Source organism: Salvelinus fontinalis, chromosome 2 (genome assembly GCF_029448725.1).
Source record: "Salvelinus fontinalis isolate EN_2023a chromosome 2, ASM2944872v1, whole genome shotgun sequence".
NCBI lineage: Eukaryota > Metazoa > Chordata > Actinopteri > Salmoniformes > Salmonidae > Salvelinus > Salvelinus fontinalis.
Window position 1 is genome coordinate 16,634,747 of NC_074666.1, and position 18,566 is coordinate 16,653,312.

Genomic DNA, 18,566 nt, shown 5'->3' on the forward strand with positions numbered 1-18,566 from the left:
TCCATTCTAACAGTAACCATTCTAACAGTATCCATTCTAACAGTAACCATTCTAACAGTATCCATTCTAACAGTATCCATTCTAACAGTAACCATTCTAACAGTATCCATTCTAACAGTATCCATTCTAACAGTAACCATTCTAACAGTATCCATTCTAACAGTATCCATTCTAACAGTATCCATTCTAACAGTAACCATTCTAACAGTATCCATTCTAACAGTATCCATTCTAACAGTAACCATTACTACAGTATCCATTCTAACAGTATCCATTCTAACAGTCACCATTACTACAGTAACCATTCTAACAGTCACCATTCTAATAGTATCCATTCTAACAGTAACCATTCTAACAGTATCCATTCTAACAGTATCCATTCTAACAGTATCCATTCTAACAGTATCCATTCTAACAGTAACCATTCTAACAGTATCCATTCTAACAGTAACCATTCTAACAGTAACCATTCTAACAGTAACCATTCTAACAGTAACCATTCTAACAGTCACCATTACTACAGTAACCATTCTAACAGTCACCATTCTAACAGTAACCATTCTAAGAGTAACCATTCTAACAGTATCCATTCTAACAGTATCCATTCTAACAGTAACCATTCTAACAGTAACCATTCTAATAGTATCCATTCTAACAGTATCCATTCTAACAGTAACCATTCTAATAGTATCCATTCTAATAGTATCCATTCTAACAGTATCCATTCTAACAGTAACCATTCTAATAGTATCCATTCTAACAGTAACCATTCTAATAGTATCCATTCTAACCCTGTCTGTTCTGTTGGTCTGTGCTGCAGATACTGGAAGACCAAGCAGCTGTCACCGAAGCGTCTGAGCACGGGGATCCTCATGTACACTCTGGCCTCGTCCATGTGTGAGGAGATCCACCTGTACGGCTTCTGGCCCTTTGGCTGGGACCCCAACACGGGCAAGGAGCTGCCCTATCACTATTACGACAAGAAGGGTACCAAGTTCACCACCAAGTGGCAGGAGTCCCACCAGCTGCCAGCAGAGTTCAAACTACTCTATAAAATGCACACAGAGGGACTTATCAAACTAACTCTCTCACATTGTGCCTAGACCTGACTCGACTGGACCGAACCAGACTGGACCGGAGCGATCTGGACTGGACTTGACTGAACCGGACTGTACATGGACTAGATCAGACTAAAAGGCTAAATCTGGCACATTAAGTCATTTTCTGGTTGTAAACTGGTTTTCTGATTTAAGAAGGTGTTAAATAACCAGATTACAACCAATTGGTCGCTGTTACTCTACAGCCAGGTATGAAGGTCTTTTTAATGACGACATCAAGCAATAAGGAGAAAGACGTTATATTTTGGTTGTTATCTGGTTAGATAACCAGAACCAGATCACAACTATATAAAGACGTATATATATATAAAGCGGCTATGCTACAGCGGCTAAGCTACAGCGGCTATGCTACAGCGGCTATGCTACAGCGGCTAAACTACAGCGGCTAAACTACAGCGGCTATAGTACAGCGGCTATGCTACAGCGGCTATGCTACAGCGGCTAAACTACAGCGGCTATAGTACAGCGGCTATGCTACAGCTGCTATGCTACAGCTGCTATGCTACAGCGGCTATGCTACAGCTGCTATAGTACAGCGACTATGCTACAGCGGCTATGCTACAGCGGCTATGCTACAGCGGCTATGCTACAGCGGCTATGCTACAGCGGCTAAGCTACAGCGGCTATGCTACAGCGGCTATGCTACAGCGGCTATGCTACAGCGGCTATGCTACAGCGGCTATGCTACAGCGGCTATGCTACAGCTGCTATGCTACAGCGGCTATGCTACAGCGGCTATACTACAGTTGCTATACTACAGCGGCTATACTACAGCGGCTATGCTACAGCGGCTATGCTACAGCGGCTAAGCTACAGCGGCTATGCTACAGCGGCTATGCTACAGCGGCTGTGCTACAGCGGCTATGCTACAGCGGCTATGCTACAGCGGCTAAGACACAGTAATATCAGCCTTTTTTTCTATAACCTGAGCTCATCATTATATATCAGAGCTCTGGTTTATCTATGGCACAATAGAAATGACAGAAATAGAGATTACAGATTTCCCTGTATTGTGGTTATATAATGTATGTACAGTTGCAGCTGGTTATATTCTAACCAAGTGGTTTTGGTGAGTATTTTACATCAGGTTTTTTTCTCGGGAGATTTAAGTTGCTGTGGGGTTTTTTGCTTTTTAAGAATTAAAATAATGTTTAACAAAGTATCACTACCGATAATGGAACTATCATTTAACAGGCACGAGAAATGGTTAGCAACCAAAAGGTTGCTAGAGCGAATCCCCCGAGCTGACAAGGTCAAAAAAATATGTCGTTCTGCCCCTGAACAAGACAGTTAACCCACTGTTCCTAGGCTGTTATTGTAAATAAGAATTTGTTCTTAACTAACTTACTTGCCTGGTTAAATAAAGGTCAAATGAAAAATAAAAAATACAGTAAGTTCAAGATCTCTACGGTAACTTTGAGAGAGTTGCTGGGGTCTAGGTGGAGCTAGTCTCTCACATTACTACATGTTTATGTACTGTAACTGCTCAGATGTATTACTCTGTGTATATTACAGTAACTTCTGTTGGCACTTGGAAAGAGGACATACATGCAAAGTCCTACTGTATATGGTGCTATGACTGAGAATAAATAGACTTCAATACAATAATGGGCTGATACACTATACGTGGACACCCCTTCAAATGAGTGGATTCGGATATTTCAGCCACACCCGTTGCTGACAGGTGTATAAAATTTGAGCACACTGCCACGCAATCTCCATAGACAAACATTGCCACTAGAATGGCATTCCTGAAGTGTGACTGTCGACATGGCACCGTCCTACTGTAGGTCATAATGGACTTCAATACGAGACCGGGATGATAGCTAGATCTGCTATTTATTGGCTCACGGCAACCAAAAGTAGCCCCATCAAATAACCCCTGTGGTTGGAGCACTACATATTACCGTAGAATTTGACTGGTCCACCTATTGAGAGCCCAGCAATATGTATTTACTATTCACTGAGTGTACAAAACAATGGGAACACCTTCCTAATATTGAGTTGCACCCCCTTTTTGCCCTCAGAGCAGACTAAATTCGTCGGGGTATGGTCTCTACAAGGGGGGCGAAAGCATTACACTGGGATGCTGGCTCATGTTGACTCCAATGCTTCCCACATTTGTGTCAAGTTGGCAGGATGTCTTTTGAGTGGTGGACCATTCTTGATACACATCGGGAAACTGTTGAGTGTGAAAAATCCAGCAGCGTTGCAGTTCTTGACACAAACCGGTGCACCTACCACCATACCCTGTTCAAAGGCACTAAAATCTTTTGTCTTAAGGCGGACATAAACCATCCATGTTTCATGACTTAAAAATCCTTATTTAACCTGTCTCCTCCCCTTCGTCTACACTGATTGAAGTGGATTTAACAAGTGACATTAATATTGGATCATAGCTTTCACCTGGACAGTCTATGTCATGGAAAGGAGCAGGTGTTTTTGTACACACAGTGTATATTTACTACCCCATGGTGGATGGGGGGTATTCTGTTTTGAGATTGAGTGAGGGGTGGTGGTAGCTTGGTTAAACCAGCCTGAAAGTCATACTATGGTGTTGCGATAACCAGGCTGGGATGGTGTGCGATGGTGTGCGATGGTGTGGGATGGTGTGGGATGGTGTGCGATGGTGTGGGATGGTGTGCGATGGTGTGGGATGGTGTGGGATGGTGTGCGATGGTGTGGGATGGTGTGCGATGGTGTGGGATGGTGTGCGATGGTGTAGGATGGTGTGCGATGGTGTGGGATGGTGTGCGATGGTGTGTGATGGTGTGCGATGGTGTGGGATGAGACAGTATTACCACTACTGGTTCTAAGAGAACATTCAGAGTTATTATTATACAAATGTCGTTAAGAAAACACAACTATTTTTGTAATCTAGACTGATTTCATAGTGCTATTTTTCTCTTGGTCTTACAGAGTTTACGTGGCATTCGTTTGTCCTTGTTGAAAGTTACATGTTCCTTGTCTGTGGATGGCTTACCTACATGAATAATTAGATATTGTACTTTTATTGATATACATTTCAGTACAGTAAAGATATTACACTACTAGAGTACAGTAAAGTTATTAGAATACTACAGTACAGTAAATATATTAGAATACTACAATGCATTAAACTAGCTTTTATATTGATATACATTTCAGTACAGTAAAGATATTACACTACTAGAGTACAGTAAAGATATTACACTACTAGAGTACAGTAAAGATATTACACTACTAGAGTACAGTAAAGATATTAGAATACTACAGTACAGTAAAGATATTAGAATACTACTAGAATACTACAACACAGTAAAGATATTAGAATACTACTACATTTACATTTAAGTCATTTAGCAGACGCTCTTATCCAGAGCGACTTACAAATTGATACAATAATACAGTAAACTAGCTTTTATTGATATACATTTCTATTATATTTCTTTATATCAACATGTCAACCTGAAATAATGTTAATGACATAGTCAGGTTAGACAGGCTAGACAGACTAGACAGACTAGTCAAGTTCTATTATATGTCTTTATATCAACATATCAACCTGAAATAATGTTAATGACATAGAAATGAATGATGACGTAAAGAATTTGCTAAAATATATATATATATTTATTTTTTTGGGGGGGGGAGAGGATATTGGGATGTTTGTTTTTGTATCTCATTTCCTTGATGAATATTTGTTTTTATTACATTGTTACCGTTTTCATCGATGACGTATCACTGAGTCTGTGTCTTGCTTAAAGATTGATACATTCTCACAGCCTTGGAATTAGTCGATCAAATTCAAAATCAATTCAAATAAGAATAATTTTCTGTTTTTATTTGAACCAAGAACATTTTTATTCTGAAATGAGTGAATAATAACCTTAGAACTGCACTACTAGAGTACAGTAAATATATTACACTACTACAGTACAGTAAATATATTACACTACTACAATACAGTATACAGTGATCCCTCGCCACTTCGCGGTTCACTTATCGCGGATTCGCTATTTCGCGGATTTTCATAATGCATTTTTTTTTTTTTTTGTGCATTGTGCTCTGCATTCTGATTCGCTAAAAACTCAAAAAACATGGTGGCATGTCGGTGTACAAGGATCTTTTTGCAAAGAAGAAAAAAGAGCGACAACAGCTGCCTATCACTATGTTCTTCTCCCGAACAAACACACCTGCACCGCGGGCTTCAGAAGAAGAGAACACTGCAGAGCGCAGTCAGGATGCAGCGGCCCAGTCTGAAGAGCAGTGAAACGGCCTACACGTGAGTCACTGTATTTGTATACATGTAATAGTTGCTAATTGTAAAAAAAAAAAAAAGATTTCTATTTCGCGGATTTCACTTATCGCGGGTCATTTTCGGAACGTAACCCCCGCGATAAACGAGGGATTACTGTAATAACCATACAACCTTAGAACTGTACTACTAGAGTACTGTAAATATATTACACTACTACAATACAGAATAATAACCATACAACCTTGGAACGGTACCACTAGAGTACTGTAAATATATTACACTACTACAATACAGTAAATATATTACACTACTACAATACAGTATAATAACCATACAACCTTAGAACTGTACTACTAGAGTACTGTAAATATATTACACTACTACAGTACTGTAAATATATTACACTACTACAGTACTGTAAATATATTACACTACTACAATACAGTAAATATATTATACTACTACAATACAGTATAATAACCATACAACCTTAGAACTGCACTACTAGAGTACTGTAAATATATTACACTACTAGAGTACTGTAAATATATTACACTACTACAATACAGTAAATATATTACACTACTACAATACAGTAAATATATTATACTACTAGAGTACAGTAAAGATATTACACTACTACAGTACAGTAAATATATTACACTACTACAATACAGTAAATATATTATACTACTACAGTACAGTAAAGATATTACACTACTACAATACAGTATAATAACCATGCAACCTTAGAACTGTACTACTAGAGTACTGTAAATATATTACACTACTACAATACAGAATAATAACCATACAACCTTGGAACTGTACTACTAGAGTACTGTAAATATATTACACTACTACAATACAGTAAATATATTACACTACTACAATACAGTATAATAACCATACAACCTTAGAACTGTACTACTAGAGTACTGTAAATATATTACACTACTACAGTACTGTAAATCTATTACACTACTACAATACAGTAAATATATTACACTACTACAATACAGTAAATATATTATACTACTACAATACAGTATAATAACCATACAACCTTAGAACTGCACTACTAGAGTACTGAATATATATTACACTACTAGAGTACTGTAAATATATTACACTACTACAATACAGTAAATATGTTATACTACTAGAGTACAGTAAAGATATTACACTACTACAGTACAGTAAATATATTACACTACTACAATACAGTAAATATATTATACTACTACAGTACAGTAAAGATATTACACTACTACAATACAGTATAATAACCATGCAACCTTAGAACTGTACTACTAGAGTACAGTAAATATATTACACTACTACAATACAGTAAATATATTACACTACTACAATACAGTAAATATATTACACTACTACAGTACAGTAAATATATTACACTACTACAATACAGTAAATATATTACACTACTAGAGTAATAACCATACAACCATAGAACTGTACTACTAGAGTACTGTAAATATATTACACTACTAGAGTACTGTAAATATATTACACTACTAGAGTACTGTAAATATATTACACTACTACAATACAGTAAATATATTACACTACTACAATATAGTAAAGATATTACACTACTACAGTACAGTAAATATATTACACTACTACAGTACAGTAAATATATTACACTACTACAATACAGTAAATATATTAGAATACTACAGTACAGTAAATATATTATACTACTAGAGTACAGTAAATATATTAGAATACTACAGTACAGTAAAGATATTACACTACTACAGTACAGTAAATATATTAGAATACTACAGTACAGTAAATATATTATACTACTAGAGTACAGTAAATATATTAGAATACTACAGTACAGTAAAGATATTACACTACTACAATACAGTAAATATATTACACTACTACAATACAGTAAATATATTACACTACTACAATACAGTAAATATATTACACTACTACAATACAGTAAATATATTACACTACTACAGTACAGTAAAGATATTAGAATACTACAGTACAGTAAAGATATTACACTACTACAGTACAGTAAATATATTACACTACTACAATACAGTAAATTTATTACACTACTACAGTACAGTAAATATATTAGAATACTACAGTACATTAAAGATATTACAATACTACAGTAGAGTAAATATATTACACTACTAGAGTACAGTAAAGATATTAGAATACTACAGTACAGTAAATATATTACACTACTAGAGTACAGTAAAGATATTAGAATACTACAGTACAGTAAAGATATTAGAATACTACAGTACAGTAAATATAGAATACTACAGTACAGTAAAGATATTACACTACTACAGTACAGTAAATATATTAGAATACTAGAGTACAGTAAAGATATTAGAATACTACAGTACAGTAAAGATATTACACTACTACAGTACAGTAAATATATTACACTACTACAATACAGTAAATATATTACACTACTACAGTACAGTAAATATATTACACTACTAGAGTACAGTAAATATATTACACTACTACAGTACAGTAAAGATATTACACTACTACAATACAGTAAATATATTACACTACTACAATACAGTAAATATATTACACTACTACAGTACAGTAAAGATATTAGAATACTACAGTACAGTAAATATATTATACTACTAGAGTACTGTAAATATATTAGAATACTACAGTACAGTAAAGATATTACAATACTACAGTAGAGTAAATATATTACACTACTAGAGTACAGTAAAGATATTAGAATACTACAGTACAGTAAATATATTACACTACTAGAGTACAGTAAAGATATTAGAATACTACAGTACAGTAAAGATATTAGAACACTACAGTACAGTAAATATATTACACTACTACAATACAGTAAATATATTACACTACTACAGTACAGTAAAGATATTAGAATACTACAGTACAGTAAAGATATTACACTACTACAATACAGTAAATATATTACACTACTACAGTACAGTAAAGATATTAGAATACTACAGTACAGTAAAGATATTAGAATACTACAGTACAGTAAATATATTAGAATACTACAGTACAGTAAAGATATTACACTACTACAGTACAGTAAATATATTAGAATACTAGAGTACAGTAAAGATATTACAATACTACAGTACAGTAAATATATTACACTACTAGAGTACAGTAAAGATATTAGAATACTACAGTACAGTAAAGATATTAGAACACTACAGTACAGTAAATATATTAGAATACTACAGTACAGTAAATATATTAGAATACTACAGTACAGTAAAGATATTAGAATACTACAGTACAGTAAATATATTAGAATACTACAGTACAGTAAATATATTAGAATACTACAATACAGTAAAGATATTAGACTACTACAGTACAGTAAATATATTACACTACTAGAATACTGTAAAGATATTAGAATACTACAGTTCAGTAAAAATATTAGAATACTACAGTACAGTAAATATATTATACTACTAGAGTACTGTAAATATATTAAAATACTACAGTACAGTAAAGATATTAGAATACTACAGTACAGTAAAGATATTAGAACACTACAGTACAGTAAATATATTAGAATACTACAGTACAGTAAAGATATTAGAATACTACAGTACAGTAAATATATTAGAATACTATAGTACAGTAAATATATTAGAATACTACAATACAGTAAAGATATTAGACTACTACAGTACAGTAAATATATTACACTACTACAGTACAGTAAAGATATTAGAATACTACAGTACAGTAAAGATATTACACTACTACAATACAGTAAATATATTACACTACTACAGTACAGTAAAGATATTAGAATACTACAGTACAGTAAAGATATTAGAATACTACAGTACAGTAAATATATTAGAATACTACAGTACAGTAAAGATATTACACTACTACAGTACAGTAAATATATTACACTACTACAATACAGTAAATATATTAGAATACTACAGTACAGTAAATATATTATACTACTAGAGTACAGTAAATATATTAGAATACTACAGTACAGTAAAGATATTACACTACTACAGTACAGTAAATATATTAGAATACTACAGTACAGTAAATATATTATACTACTAGAGTACAGTAAATATATTAGAATACTACAGTACAGTAAAGATATTACACTACTACAATACAGTAAATATATTACACTACTACAATACAGTAAATATATTACACTACTACAATACAGTAAATATATTACACTACTACAATACAGTAAATATATTACACTACTACAGTACAGTAAAGATATTAGAATACTACAGTACAGTAAAGATATTACACTACTACAGTACAGTAAATATATTACACTACTACAATACAGTAAATTTATTACACTACTACAGTACAGTAAATATATTAGAATACTACAGTACATTAAAGATATTACAATACTACAGTAGAGTAAATATATTACACTACTAGAGTACAGTAAAGATATTAGAATACTACAGTACAGTAAATATATTACACTACTAGAGTACAGTAAAGATATTAGAATACTACAGTACAGTAAAGATATTAGAATACTACAGTACAGTAAATATAGAATACTACAGTACAGTAAAGATATTACACTACTACAGTACAGTAAATATATTAGAATACTAGAGTACAGTAAAGATATTAGAATACTACAGTACAGTAAAGATATTACACTACTACAGTACAGTAAATATATTACACTACTACAATACAGTAAATATATTACACTACTACAGTACAGTAAATATATTACACTACTAGAGTACAGTAAATATATTACACTACTACAGTACAGTAAAGATATTACACTACTACAATACAGTAAATATATTACACTACTACAATACAGTAAATATATTACACTACTACAGTACAGTAAAGATATTAGAATACTACAGTACAGTAAATATATTATACTACTAGAGTACTGTAAATATATTAGAATACTACAGTACAGTAAAGATATTACAATACTACAGTAGAGTAAATATATTACACTACTAGAGTACAGTAAAGATATTAGAATACTACAGTACAGTAAATATATTACACTACTAGAGTACAGTAAAGATATTAGAATACTACAGTACAGTAAAGATATTAGAACACTACAGTACAGTAAATATATTACACTACTACAATACAGTAAATATATTACACTACTACAGTACAGTAAAGATATTAGAATACTACAGTACAGTAAAGATATTACACTACTACAATACAGTAAATATATTACACTACTACAGTACAGTAAAGATATTAGAATACTACAGTACAGTAAAGATATTAGAATACTACAGTACAGTAAATATATTAGAATACTACAGTACAGTAAAGATATTACACTACTACAGTACAGTAAATATATTAGAATACTAGAGTACAGTAAAGATATTACAATACTACAGTACAGTAAATATATTACACTACTAGAGTACAGTAAAGATATTAGAATACTACAGTACAGTAAAGATATTAGAACACTACAGTACAGTAAATATATTAGAATACTACAGTACAGTAAATATATTAGAATACTACAGTACAGTAAAGATATTAGAATACTACAGTACAGTAAATATATTAGAATACTACAGTACAGTAAATATATTAGAATACTACAATACAGTAAAGATATTAGACTACTACAGTACAGTAAATATATTACACTACTAGAATACTGTAAAGATATTAGAATACTACAGTTCAGTAAAAATATTAGAATACTACAGTACAGTAAATATATTATACTACTAGAGTACTGTAAATATATTAAAATACTACAGTACAGTAAAGATATTAGAATACTACAGTACAGTAAAGATATTAGAACACTACAGTACAGTAAATATATTAGAATACTACAGTACAGTAAAGATATTAGAATACTACAGTACAGTAAATATATTAGAATACTATAGTACAGTAAATATATTAGAATACTACAATACAGTAAAGATATTAGACTACTACAGTACAGTAAATATATTACACTACTACAGTACAGTAAAGATATTAGAATACTACAGTACAGTAAAGATATTACACTACTACAATACAGTAAATATATTACACTACTACAGTACAGTAAAGATATTAGAATACTACAGTACAGTAAAGATATTAGAATACTACAGTACAGTAAATATATTAGAATACTACAGTACAGTAAAGATATTACACTACTACAGTACAGTAAATATATTAGAATACTAGAGTACAGTAAAGATATTACAATACTACAGTACAGTAAATATATTACACTACTAGAGTACAGTAAAGATATTAGAATACTACAGTACAGTAAAGATATTAGAACACTACAGTACAGTAAATATATTAGAATACTACAGTACAGTAAATATATTAGAATACTACAGTACAGTAAAGATATTAGAATACTACAGTACAGTAAATATATTAGAATACTACAGTACAGTAAATATATTAGAATACTACAATACAGTAAAGATATTAGACTACTACAGTACAGTAAATATATTACACTACTAGAATACTGTAAAGATATTAGAATACTACAGTTCAGTAAAAATATTAGAATACTACAGTACAGTAAATATATTATACTACTAGAGTACTGTAAATATATTAAAATACTACAGTACAGTAAAGATATTAGAATACTACAGTACAGTAAAGATATTAGAACACTACAGTACAGTAAATATATTAGAATACTACAGTACAGTAAAGATATTAGAATACTACAGTACAGTAAATATATTAGAATACTATAGTACAGTAAATATATTAGAATACTACAATACAGTAAAGATATTAGACTACTACAGTACAGTAAATATATTACACTACTAGAATACTGTAAAGATATTAGAATACTACAGTACAGTAAAAATATTAGAATACTACAGTACAGTAAATATATTATACTACTAGAGTACTGTAAATATTAGAATACTACAGTACAGTAAATATATTACACTACTAGAATACAGTAAATATATTAGAATACTTCAGTACAGTAAAGGTATTGGCCAAGACTACTCAGCTTAGAAAGACAGGCTAGTCAGGTTAGACAGACTAGACAGATTAGACAGGCTGGACAGACTAGACAGGTTAGACAGACTAGACAGACTACTCAGGTTAGACAGACTAGACAGACTAGTCAGGTTAGACAGACTAGACAGGTTAGACAGACTAGACAGGCTGGACAGACTAGACAGGTTAGACAGACTAGACAGACTAGTCAGGTTAGACTGTCTAGACAGACTACTCAGGTTAGACAGACTAGACAGACTAGTCAGGTTAGACAGACTAGTCAAGTTAGACAGACTAGTCAGGTTAGACAGACTAGTCAAGTTAGACAGACTAGTCAGGTTAGACAGACTAGACAGATTAGACAGGCTAGACAGACTACTCAGGTTAGACAGACTAGACAGATTAGACAGGCTAGACAGACTACTCAGGTTAGACAGACTAGACAGATTAGACAGACTAGACAGACTAGACAGACTAGTCAAGTTAGACAGACTAGTCAGGTTAGATAGACTAGACATACTAGTCAGGTTAGACAGACTAGACAGGTTAGACAGACTAGACAGACTAGTCAGGTTAGACAGACTAGACATACTAGTCAGGTTAGACAGACTAGACAGGTTAGACAGACTAGACAGACTAGTCAGGTTAGACAGGCTAGACAGACTAGTCAGGTTAGACTGTCTAGACAGACTACTCAGGTTAGACAGACTAGACAGACTACTCAGGTTAGACAGACTAGACAGACTACTCAGGTTAGACAGACTAGACAGACTAGTCAGGTTAGACAGACTAGTCAGGTTAGACAGACTAGTCAGGTTAGACAGGCTAGTCAGGTTAGACAGACTAGACAGACTAGTCAGGTTAGACAGACTAGTCAGGTTAGACAGACTAGTCAAGTTAGACAGACTACTCAGGTTAGACAGACTAGACAGATTAGACAGACTAGACAGACTAGTCAAGTTAGACAGACTAGTCAGGTTAGATAGACTAGACATACTAGTCAGGTTAGACAGACTAGACAGGTTAGACAGACTAGACATACTAGTCAGGTTAGACAGACTAGACATACTAGTCAGGTTAGACAGACTAGTCAGGTTAGACAGACTAGACAGACTAGTCAGGTTAGACAGACTAGACAGACTAGTCAGGTTAGACAGGCTAGACAGACTAGTCAGGTTAGACAGACTAGACAGACTAGTCAGGTTAGACAGGCTAGACAGACTAGTCAGGTTAGACAGACTAGACAGACTAGTCAGGTTAGACAGGCTAGACAGACTACTCAGGTTAGACAGGCTAGACAGACTACTCAGGTTAGACAGACTAGACAGACTAGACAGGCCCTTTGTTGATGTACTGCTCCTGTTTTCTGTTTATATTTAACCCAATACAGAGAATAACATAAGCAAGGCCCTCTCTCTCTCTCTCTCCTCTCGCTCTCCTTTCTCTCTCTCCCTCCCTCTCTCTGTCTCTCTGTCTCTCTCTCTCTCATTTCTCTCTCTGTCCTTTCTCTCTCCCTCTCTCTCTCCCTCTCTCTCTCGCTTCGTCTATTTATTCACTAGCTCCCCTCTGACTTTCACCACATGGCATCTGTCCACAGTCCAACACACAATCATTAAAGGCTGCTTCATTGACTAGCTTTTGGAATCAATTATTTTATATTCCGTCTGTCTCCTTGACGGAAGAGCTTTTAGGCTTCCCAAACCTCACGGGTTATGGAATCCTTCTCCTCTCTATTCACTATTCTCTCGTCTTCTCTGCTTGTCTGTGATGACTCCTTTATTTTCCTCCCTAAAAGGAAATGATCAGTATATAGAATAAGGCCATATAGCAAAAAGGCCTCTATGGAAATCCCATATTAGTGTTGTTTGTGTTGTTTTAACATATTAAATACAATTTGAGTGTTTAATCCTACCGCATTCACACATGTTTCTGGTTTATGCGCAAACCCATGTGATTTTTTTACCATTATTCAACAAGTGGGACATAAACTGCACAGGATACAACAGGTGTAAATCAGTGTAACGGATGTGAAATGGCTAGCTAGTTAGCGGGTACGCGCTAGTAGCATTTCAATCAGTTACGTCACTTGCTCTGAGACTTTAAGTAGGGTTGCCCCTTGCTCTGCAAGGGCCGCGGCTTTTGTGGAGCGATGGGTAACGCTGCTTCGTGGGTGACTGTTGTTGATGTGTGCAGAGGGTCCCTGGTTCGCGCCCGTGTCGGGGCGAGGGGACGGTTTAAAGTTATACTGTTAACATTGGTGCCGTGACCCGGATCACTGGTTGCTGCGGAAAAGGAGGAGGTTGAAAGGGGGGTGAGTGTAACGGATGTGAAATGGCTAGCTAGTTAGCGGGTACGCGCTAGTAGCATTTCAATCAGTTACGTCACTTGCTCTGAGACTTTAAGTAGGGTTGCCCCTTGCTTTGCAAGGGCCGCGGCTTTTGTGGAGCGATGGGTAACGCTGCTTCGTGGGTGACCGTTGTTGATGTGTGCAGAGGGTCCCTGGTTCGCGCCCGTGTCGGGGCGAGGGGACGACGTAAAGTTATACTGTTACATCAGTACAGTGAAATTATTACCTTGAGAGCTCTTTCCCAACAATGCAGTGACGATGATAATAATAATAATAATAATATAGATAATAATAATATAGATAATATAGAAAGCAGTAATAATAGTAATATAGATAATTTAGAAATAATAATAGAAAATTAAGAATGAAAAACCATCACAAGAACTACGGCGAGAGTTAAATGAACAGGAGAAGGCAAGTCTATACAGGTCAGTGCCAGTCCCTTATTCAACGTGCAGGGGTACCAGAGTGGTCGATGTGGGTTTATACATATAAAGTGACTGGTAATGGAAATATATATATTTATGACTGGTAGTAGGTATACTGTACATGTTAATGTATTTCTCCTGTTCCTCAAGAGTGATAGCACCTGCTAGATCATTTAGAGTGTTTAATCCTACTGCATTCCACAGGTATTTCTTATCTGCTAAAATATGTGTATGTGACCAATAAAATAGAGTTTGATTTGATGACTGACAAAGTCATGAATCGTGAAATGCTCTATCATGTCTAATTGATTCATATGTTGTTATCTATTTGGTGTCATTGAAGTGTCTCTCCAGAGTCTTACCAAGCACAACCCTCCCTGTAAACCACATTTCCCTCTTTGTGATCAATATTTGATCAAATTAGAGTTCCTTTTGTCATTTTGTGACCAAAAAAACAATGTGAACATACTTTTGTATTTGTATCTTTGTGTTTGGATGTTTGATTGAACATTATTTTAAGTCACTTGGTGACGGGTGTAGACACGATTTACGTGTACGACTCTTTTAAAGCTATAGGATACAGCCAAATGATAACCTAGCCTACAGGAACAACTGGATGATCATATACTGAATGTGATTGGTCTGATGATGTGTCCGTCAGGAGAAGATATCCTCCAAACCTCCAGTCTTGTGAATGTAAAACCACACCGTTGGATTCTTGTCTCGTATGCCAGGAATACTCGTGTAAAGTGCAGAGTTTTGTGTAAAATAAATTTCAGGTTTATCAATCAAGTGTATGGTCACTTATTTACATGTACATGTGTCTAAGACTAAGGATTTTGAAATATCTATGACACAGTTATGACATTTTTAATATATGTCTAATGTTGAGTTATGAATTGTGATCCCTCTCTCCCATTCCATCTTCACACTACTATGATGTTAGTTTGTTCTCAATTCTCAAAATTTTGCCCCATTAATTTTGATCTGATGAAAAGTGATAGAGAATCAATACCATTTGGTAAGTGATGGATATAACATGTATTAGACTGCAGGGAACAGATTGTCTGAGTGAGTCAGGCCCTCCTCAGCAGCAGGAGAAGGAATTGCTCACATAACAGAAAATACAAAACATATTGTTATTTGACTGCCTGACTTTATGCCAGTTATTTTCAACCAAAATGTACTGACCCTATTTAAAAATAATAATAATAATAATAATACATTAAAAATACAAAAAAACAAAAAAACAAAAAAAGAGAAAATATCTCTCTGGAAAGAAACCCTTTCCCTATTTTCGTCTACCTTGTTAGACTGGACATCAGCGAGTAATATACTCGGGAAATCGGTGGGTGGTGTGCGCGCCTCCGAAGTCTGACCAGAAGACCGCTCCGTCTGCCCAGAAGACCGCTCCGTCTGCCTCTTCTCCGGCGGCGTTGTTGAGGGTCGGCCTCTGGAATCAGTTCAAATGCCCTGGGTGGTTGTACGAGTGGAGAAAATTACTCCTCAGCACTTCCAACCACCTCCCCCATTTGCGGGTAGAAATGTGTTCAACGTCCACTGAAGTAGCTAGCAAGTTTACTGGATAGCTACAGTAGTTGCCTTGGTAACCAAACAAACAGACTTGCCCGTTTAGCTAACCAAACCATCAGTCCTAGCTTGCTGTTATGAAAATTGAATTCAGTCATTTTCAATTAGACTTTTGCTTTCAAATCCCGCTCAAACAAAGAACATGTAAGAAGGAACTATACCCATTGAATTCTACAGTGCTGATATACCTTGTGTTATAGTGAAATAATGTACGCTCCACAATGCCCGAATATTCAATAAAGCCAAGGTATAATTAAGTGATAATGCCCTCGAAGTCAGTGTTTGGAGGATATATTGGTACGGAGGTTGTTTGGCTACTGACGAAGTCGAGGGCCGGCAAACTGTGTCAATATATCTTCCAAACACCGGCTTCGTGGCTATTGTCGCTTTTATACAACAGGTTACCAACATATTCAAATAATGATTGACATATTTTCATTACAAATGTTGTTATGATGAATTTATTCATACTATTTCATCCTTCCACAAGATATAGTCCCGACACAAATCTAGGGTTAGTTCGTTCTATTGGTTCGGTCTTTCAGGCTTTTTGTTCTGTATCTATGGACGCGACCCAGTCATTCAGTCTTTTTGTTCTGTTTCTATGGACGCGACCCAGTCGTTCAGTCTTTTTGTTCTGTATCTATGGGACGCGAGCCAGTCGTTGAGTCTTTTTGTTTTGTATCTATGGACGCGACCCAGTCGTTCAGGCTTTTTGTTCTGTTTCTATGGACGCGACCCAGTCGTTCAGGCTTTTGTTCTGTATCTATGGACGCAACCCAGTCATTCAGGCTTTTTGTTCTGTTTCTATGGACGCGACCCAGTCGTTCAGGCTTTTGTTCTGTATCTATGGACGCAACCCAGTCGTTCAGTCTTTTTGTTCTGTATCTATGGACGCAACCCAGTCATTCAGGCTTTTTGTTCTGTATCTATGGACGCGACCCAGTCGTTGTTCTGTATCTATGGACGCGACCCAGTCGTTCAGTCTTTTTGTTGTGTATCTATGGACGCGACCCAGTCGTTCAGGCTTTTGTTCTGTATCTATGGACGCGACCCAGTCGTTCAGGCTTTTGTTCTGTATCTATGGACGCGACCCAGTCGTTGTTCTGTATCTATGGACGCGACCCAGTCGTTCAGGCTTTTGTTCTGTATCTATGGACGCGACCCAGTCGTTCAGTCTTTTTGTTCTGTATCTATGGACGCGACCCAGTCGTTCAGTCTTTTTGTTCTGTATCTATGGACGCGACCCAGTCGTTCAGTCTTTTTGTTCTGTATCTATGGACGCGACCCAGTCGTTCAGTCTTTTTGTTCTGTATCTATGGACGCGACCCAGTCGTTCAGGCTTTTGTTCTGTATCTATGGACGCGACCCAGTCATTCAGGCTTTTTGTTCTGTTTCTATGGACGCGACCCAGTCGTTCAGGCTTTTGTTCTGTATCTATGGACGCAACCCAGTCGTTCAGTCTTTTTGTTCTGTATCTATGGACGCAACCCAGTCATTCAGGCTTTTTGTTCTGTATCTATGGACGCGACCCAGTCGTTGTTCTGTATCTATGGACGCGACCCAGTCGTTCAGTCTTTTTGTTGTGTATCTATGGACGCGACCCAGTCGTTCAGGCTTTTGTTCTGTATCTATGGACGCGACCCAGTCGTTCAGGCTTTTGTTCTGTATCTATGGACGCGACCCAGTCGTTGTTCTGTATCTATGGACGCGACCCAGTCGTTCAGGCTTTTGTTCTGTATCTATGGACGCGACCCAGTCGTTCAGTCTTTTTGTTC

General features: G+C 35.4%; 1 protein-coding gene across 1 annotated transcript in view; it reads left to right on the forward strand.

The window, feature by feature from the left end:
- Nucleotides 1-15,986, forward strand: part of LOC129812991 (sia-alpha-2,3-Gal-beta-1,4-GlcNAc-R:alpha 2,8-sialyltransferase-like) — a 32,954-nt gene extending 16,968 nt beyond the window's left edge. Inside the window, exon 4 of the mRNA XM_055865080.1 lies at nucleotides 821-15,986. Coding sequence (XP_055721055.1) covers nucleotides 821-1,103 — 283 coding nt within the window. The 3' untranslated portion in view covers nucleotides 1,104-15,986. The remainder of the gene's footprint in view (nucleotides 1-820) is intronic.
- The last annotated feature ends 2,580 nt before the right edge of the window (nucleotides 15,987-18,566 follow it).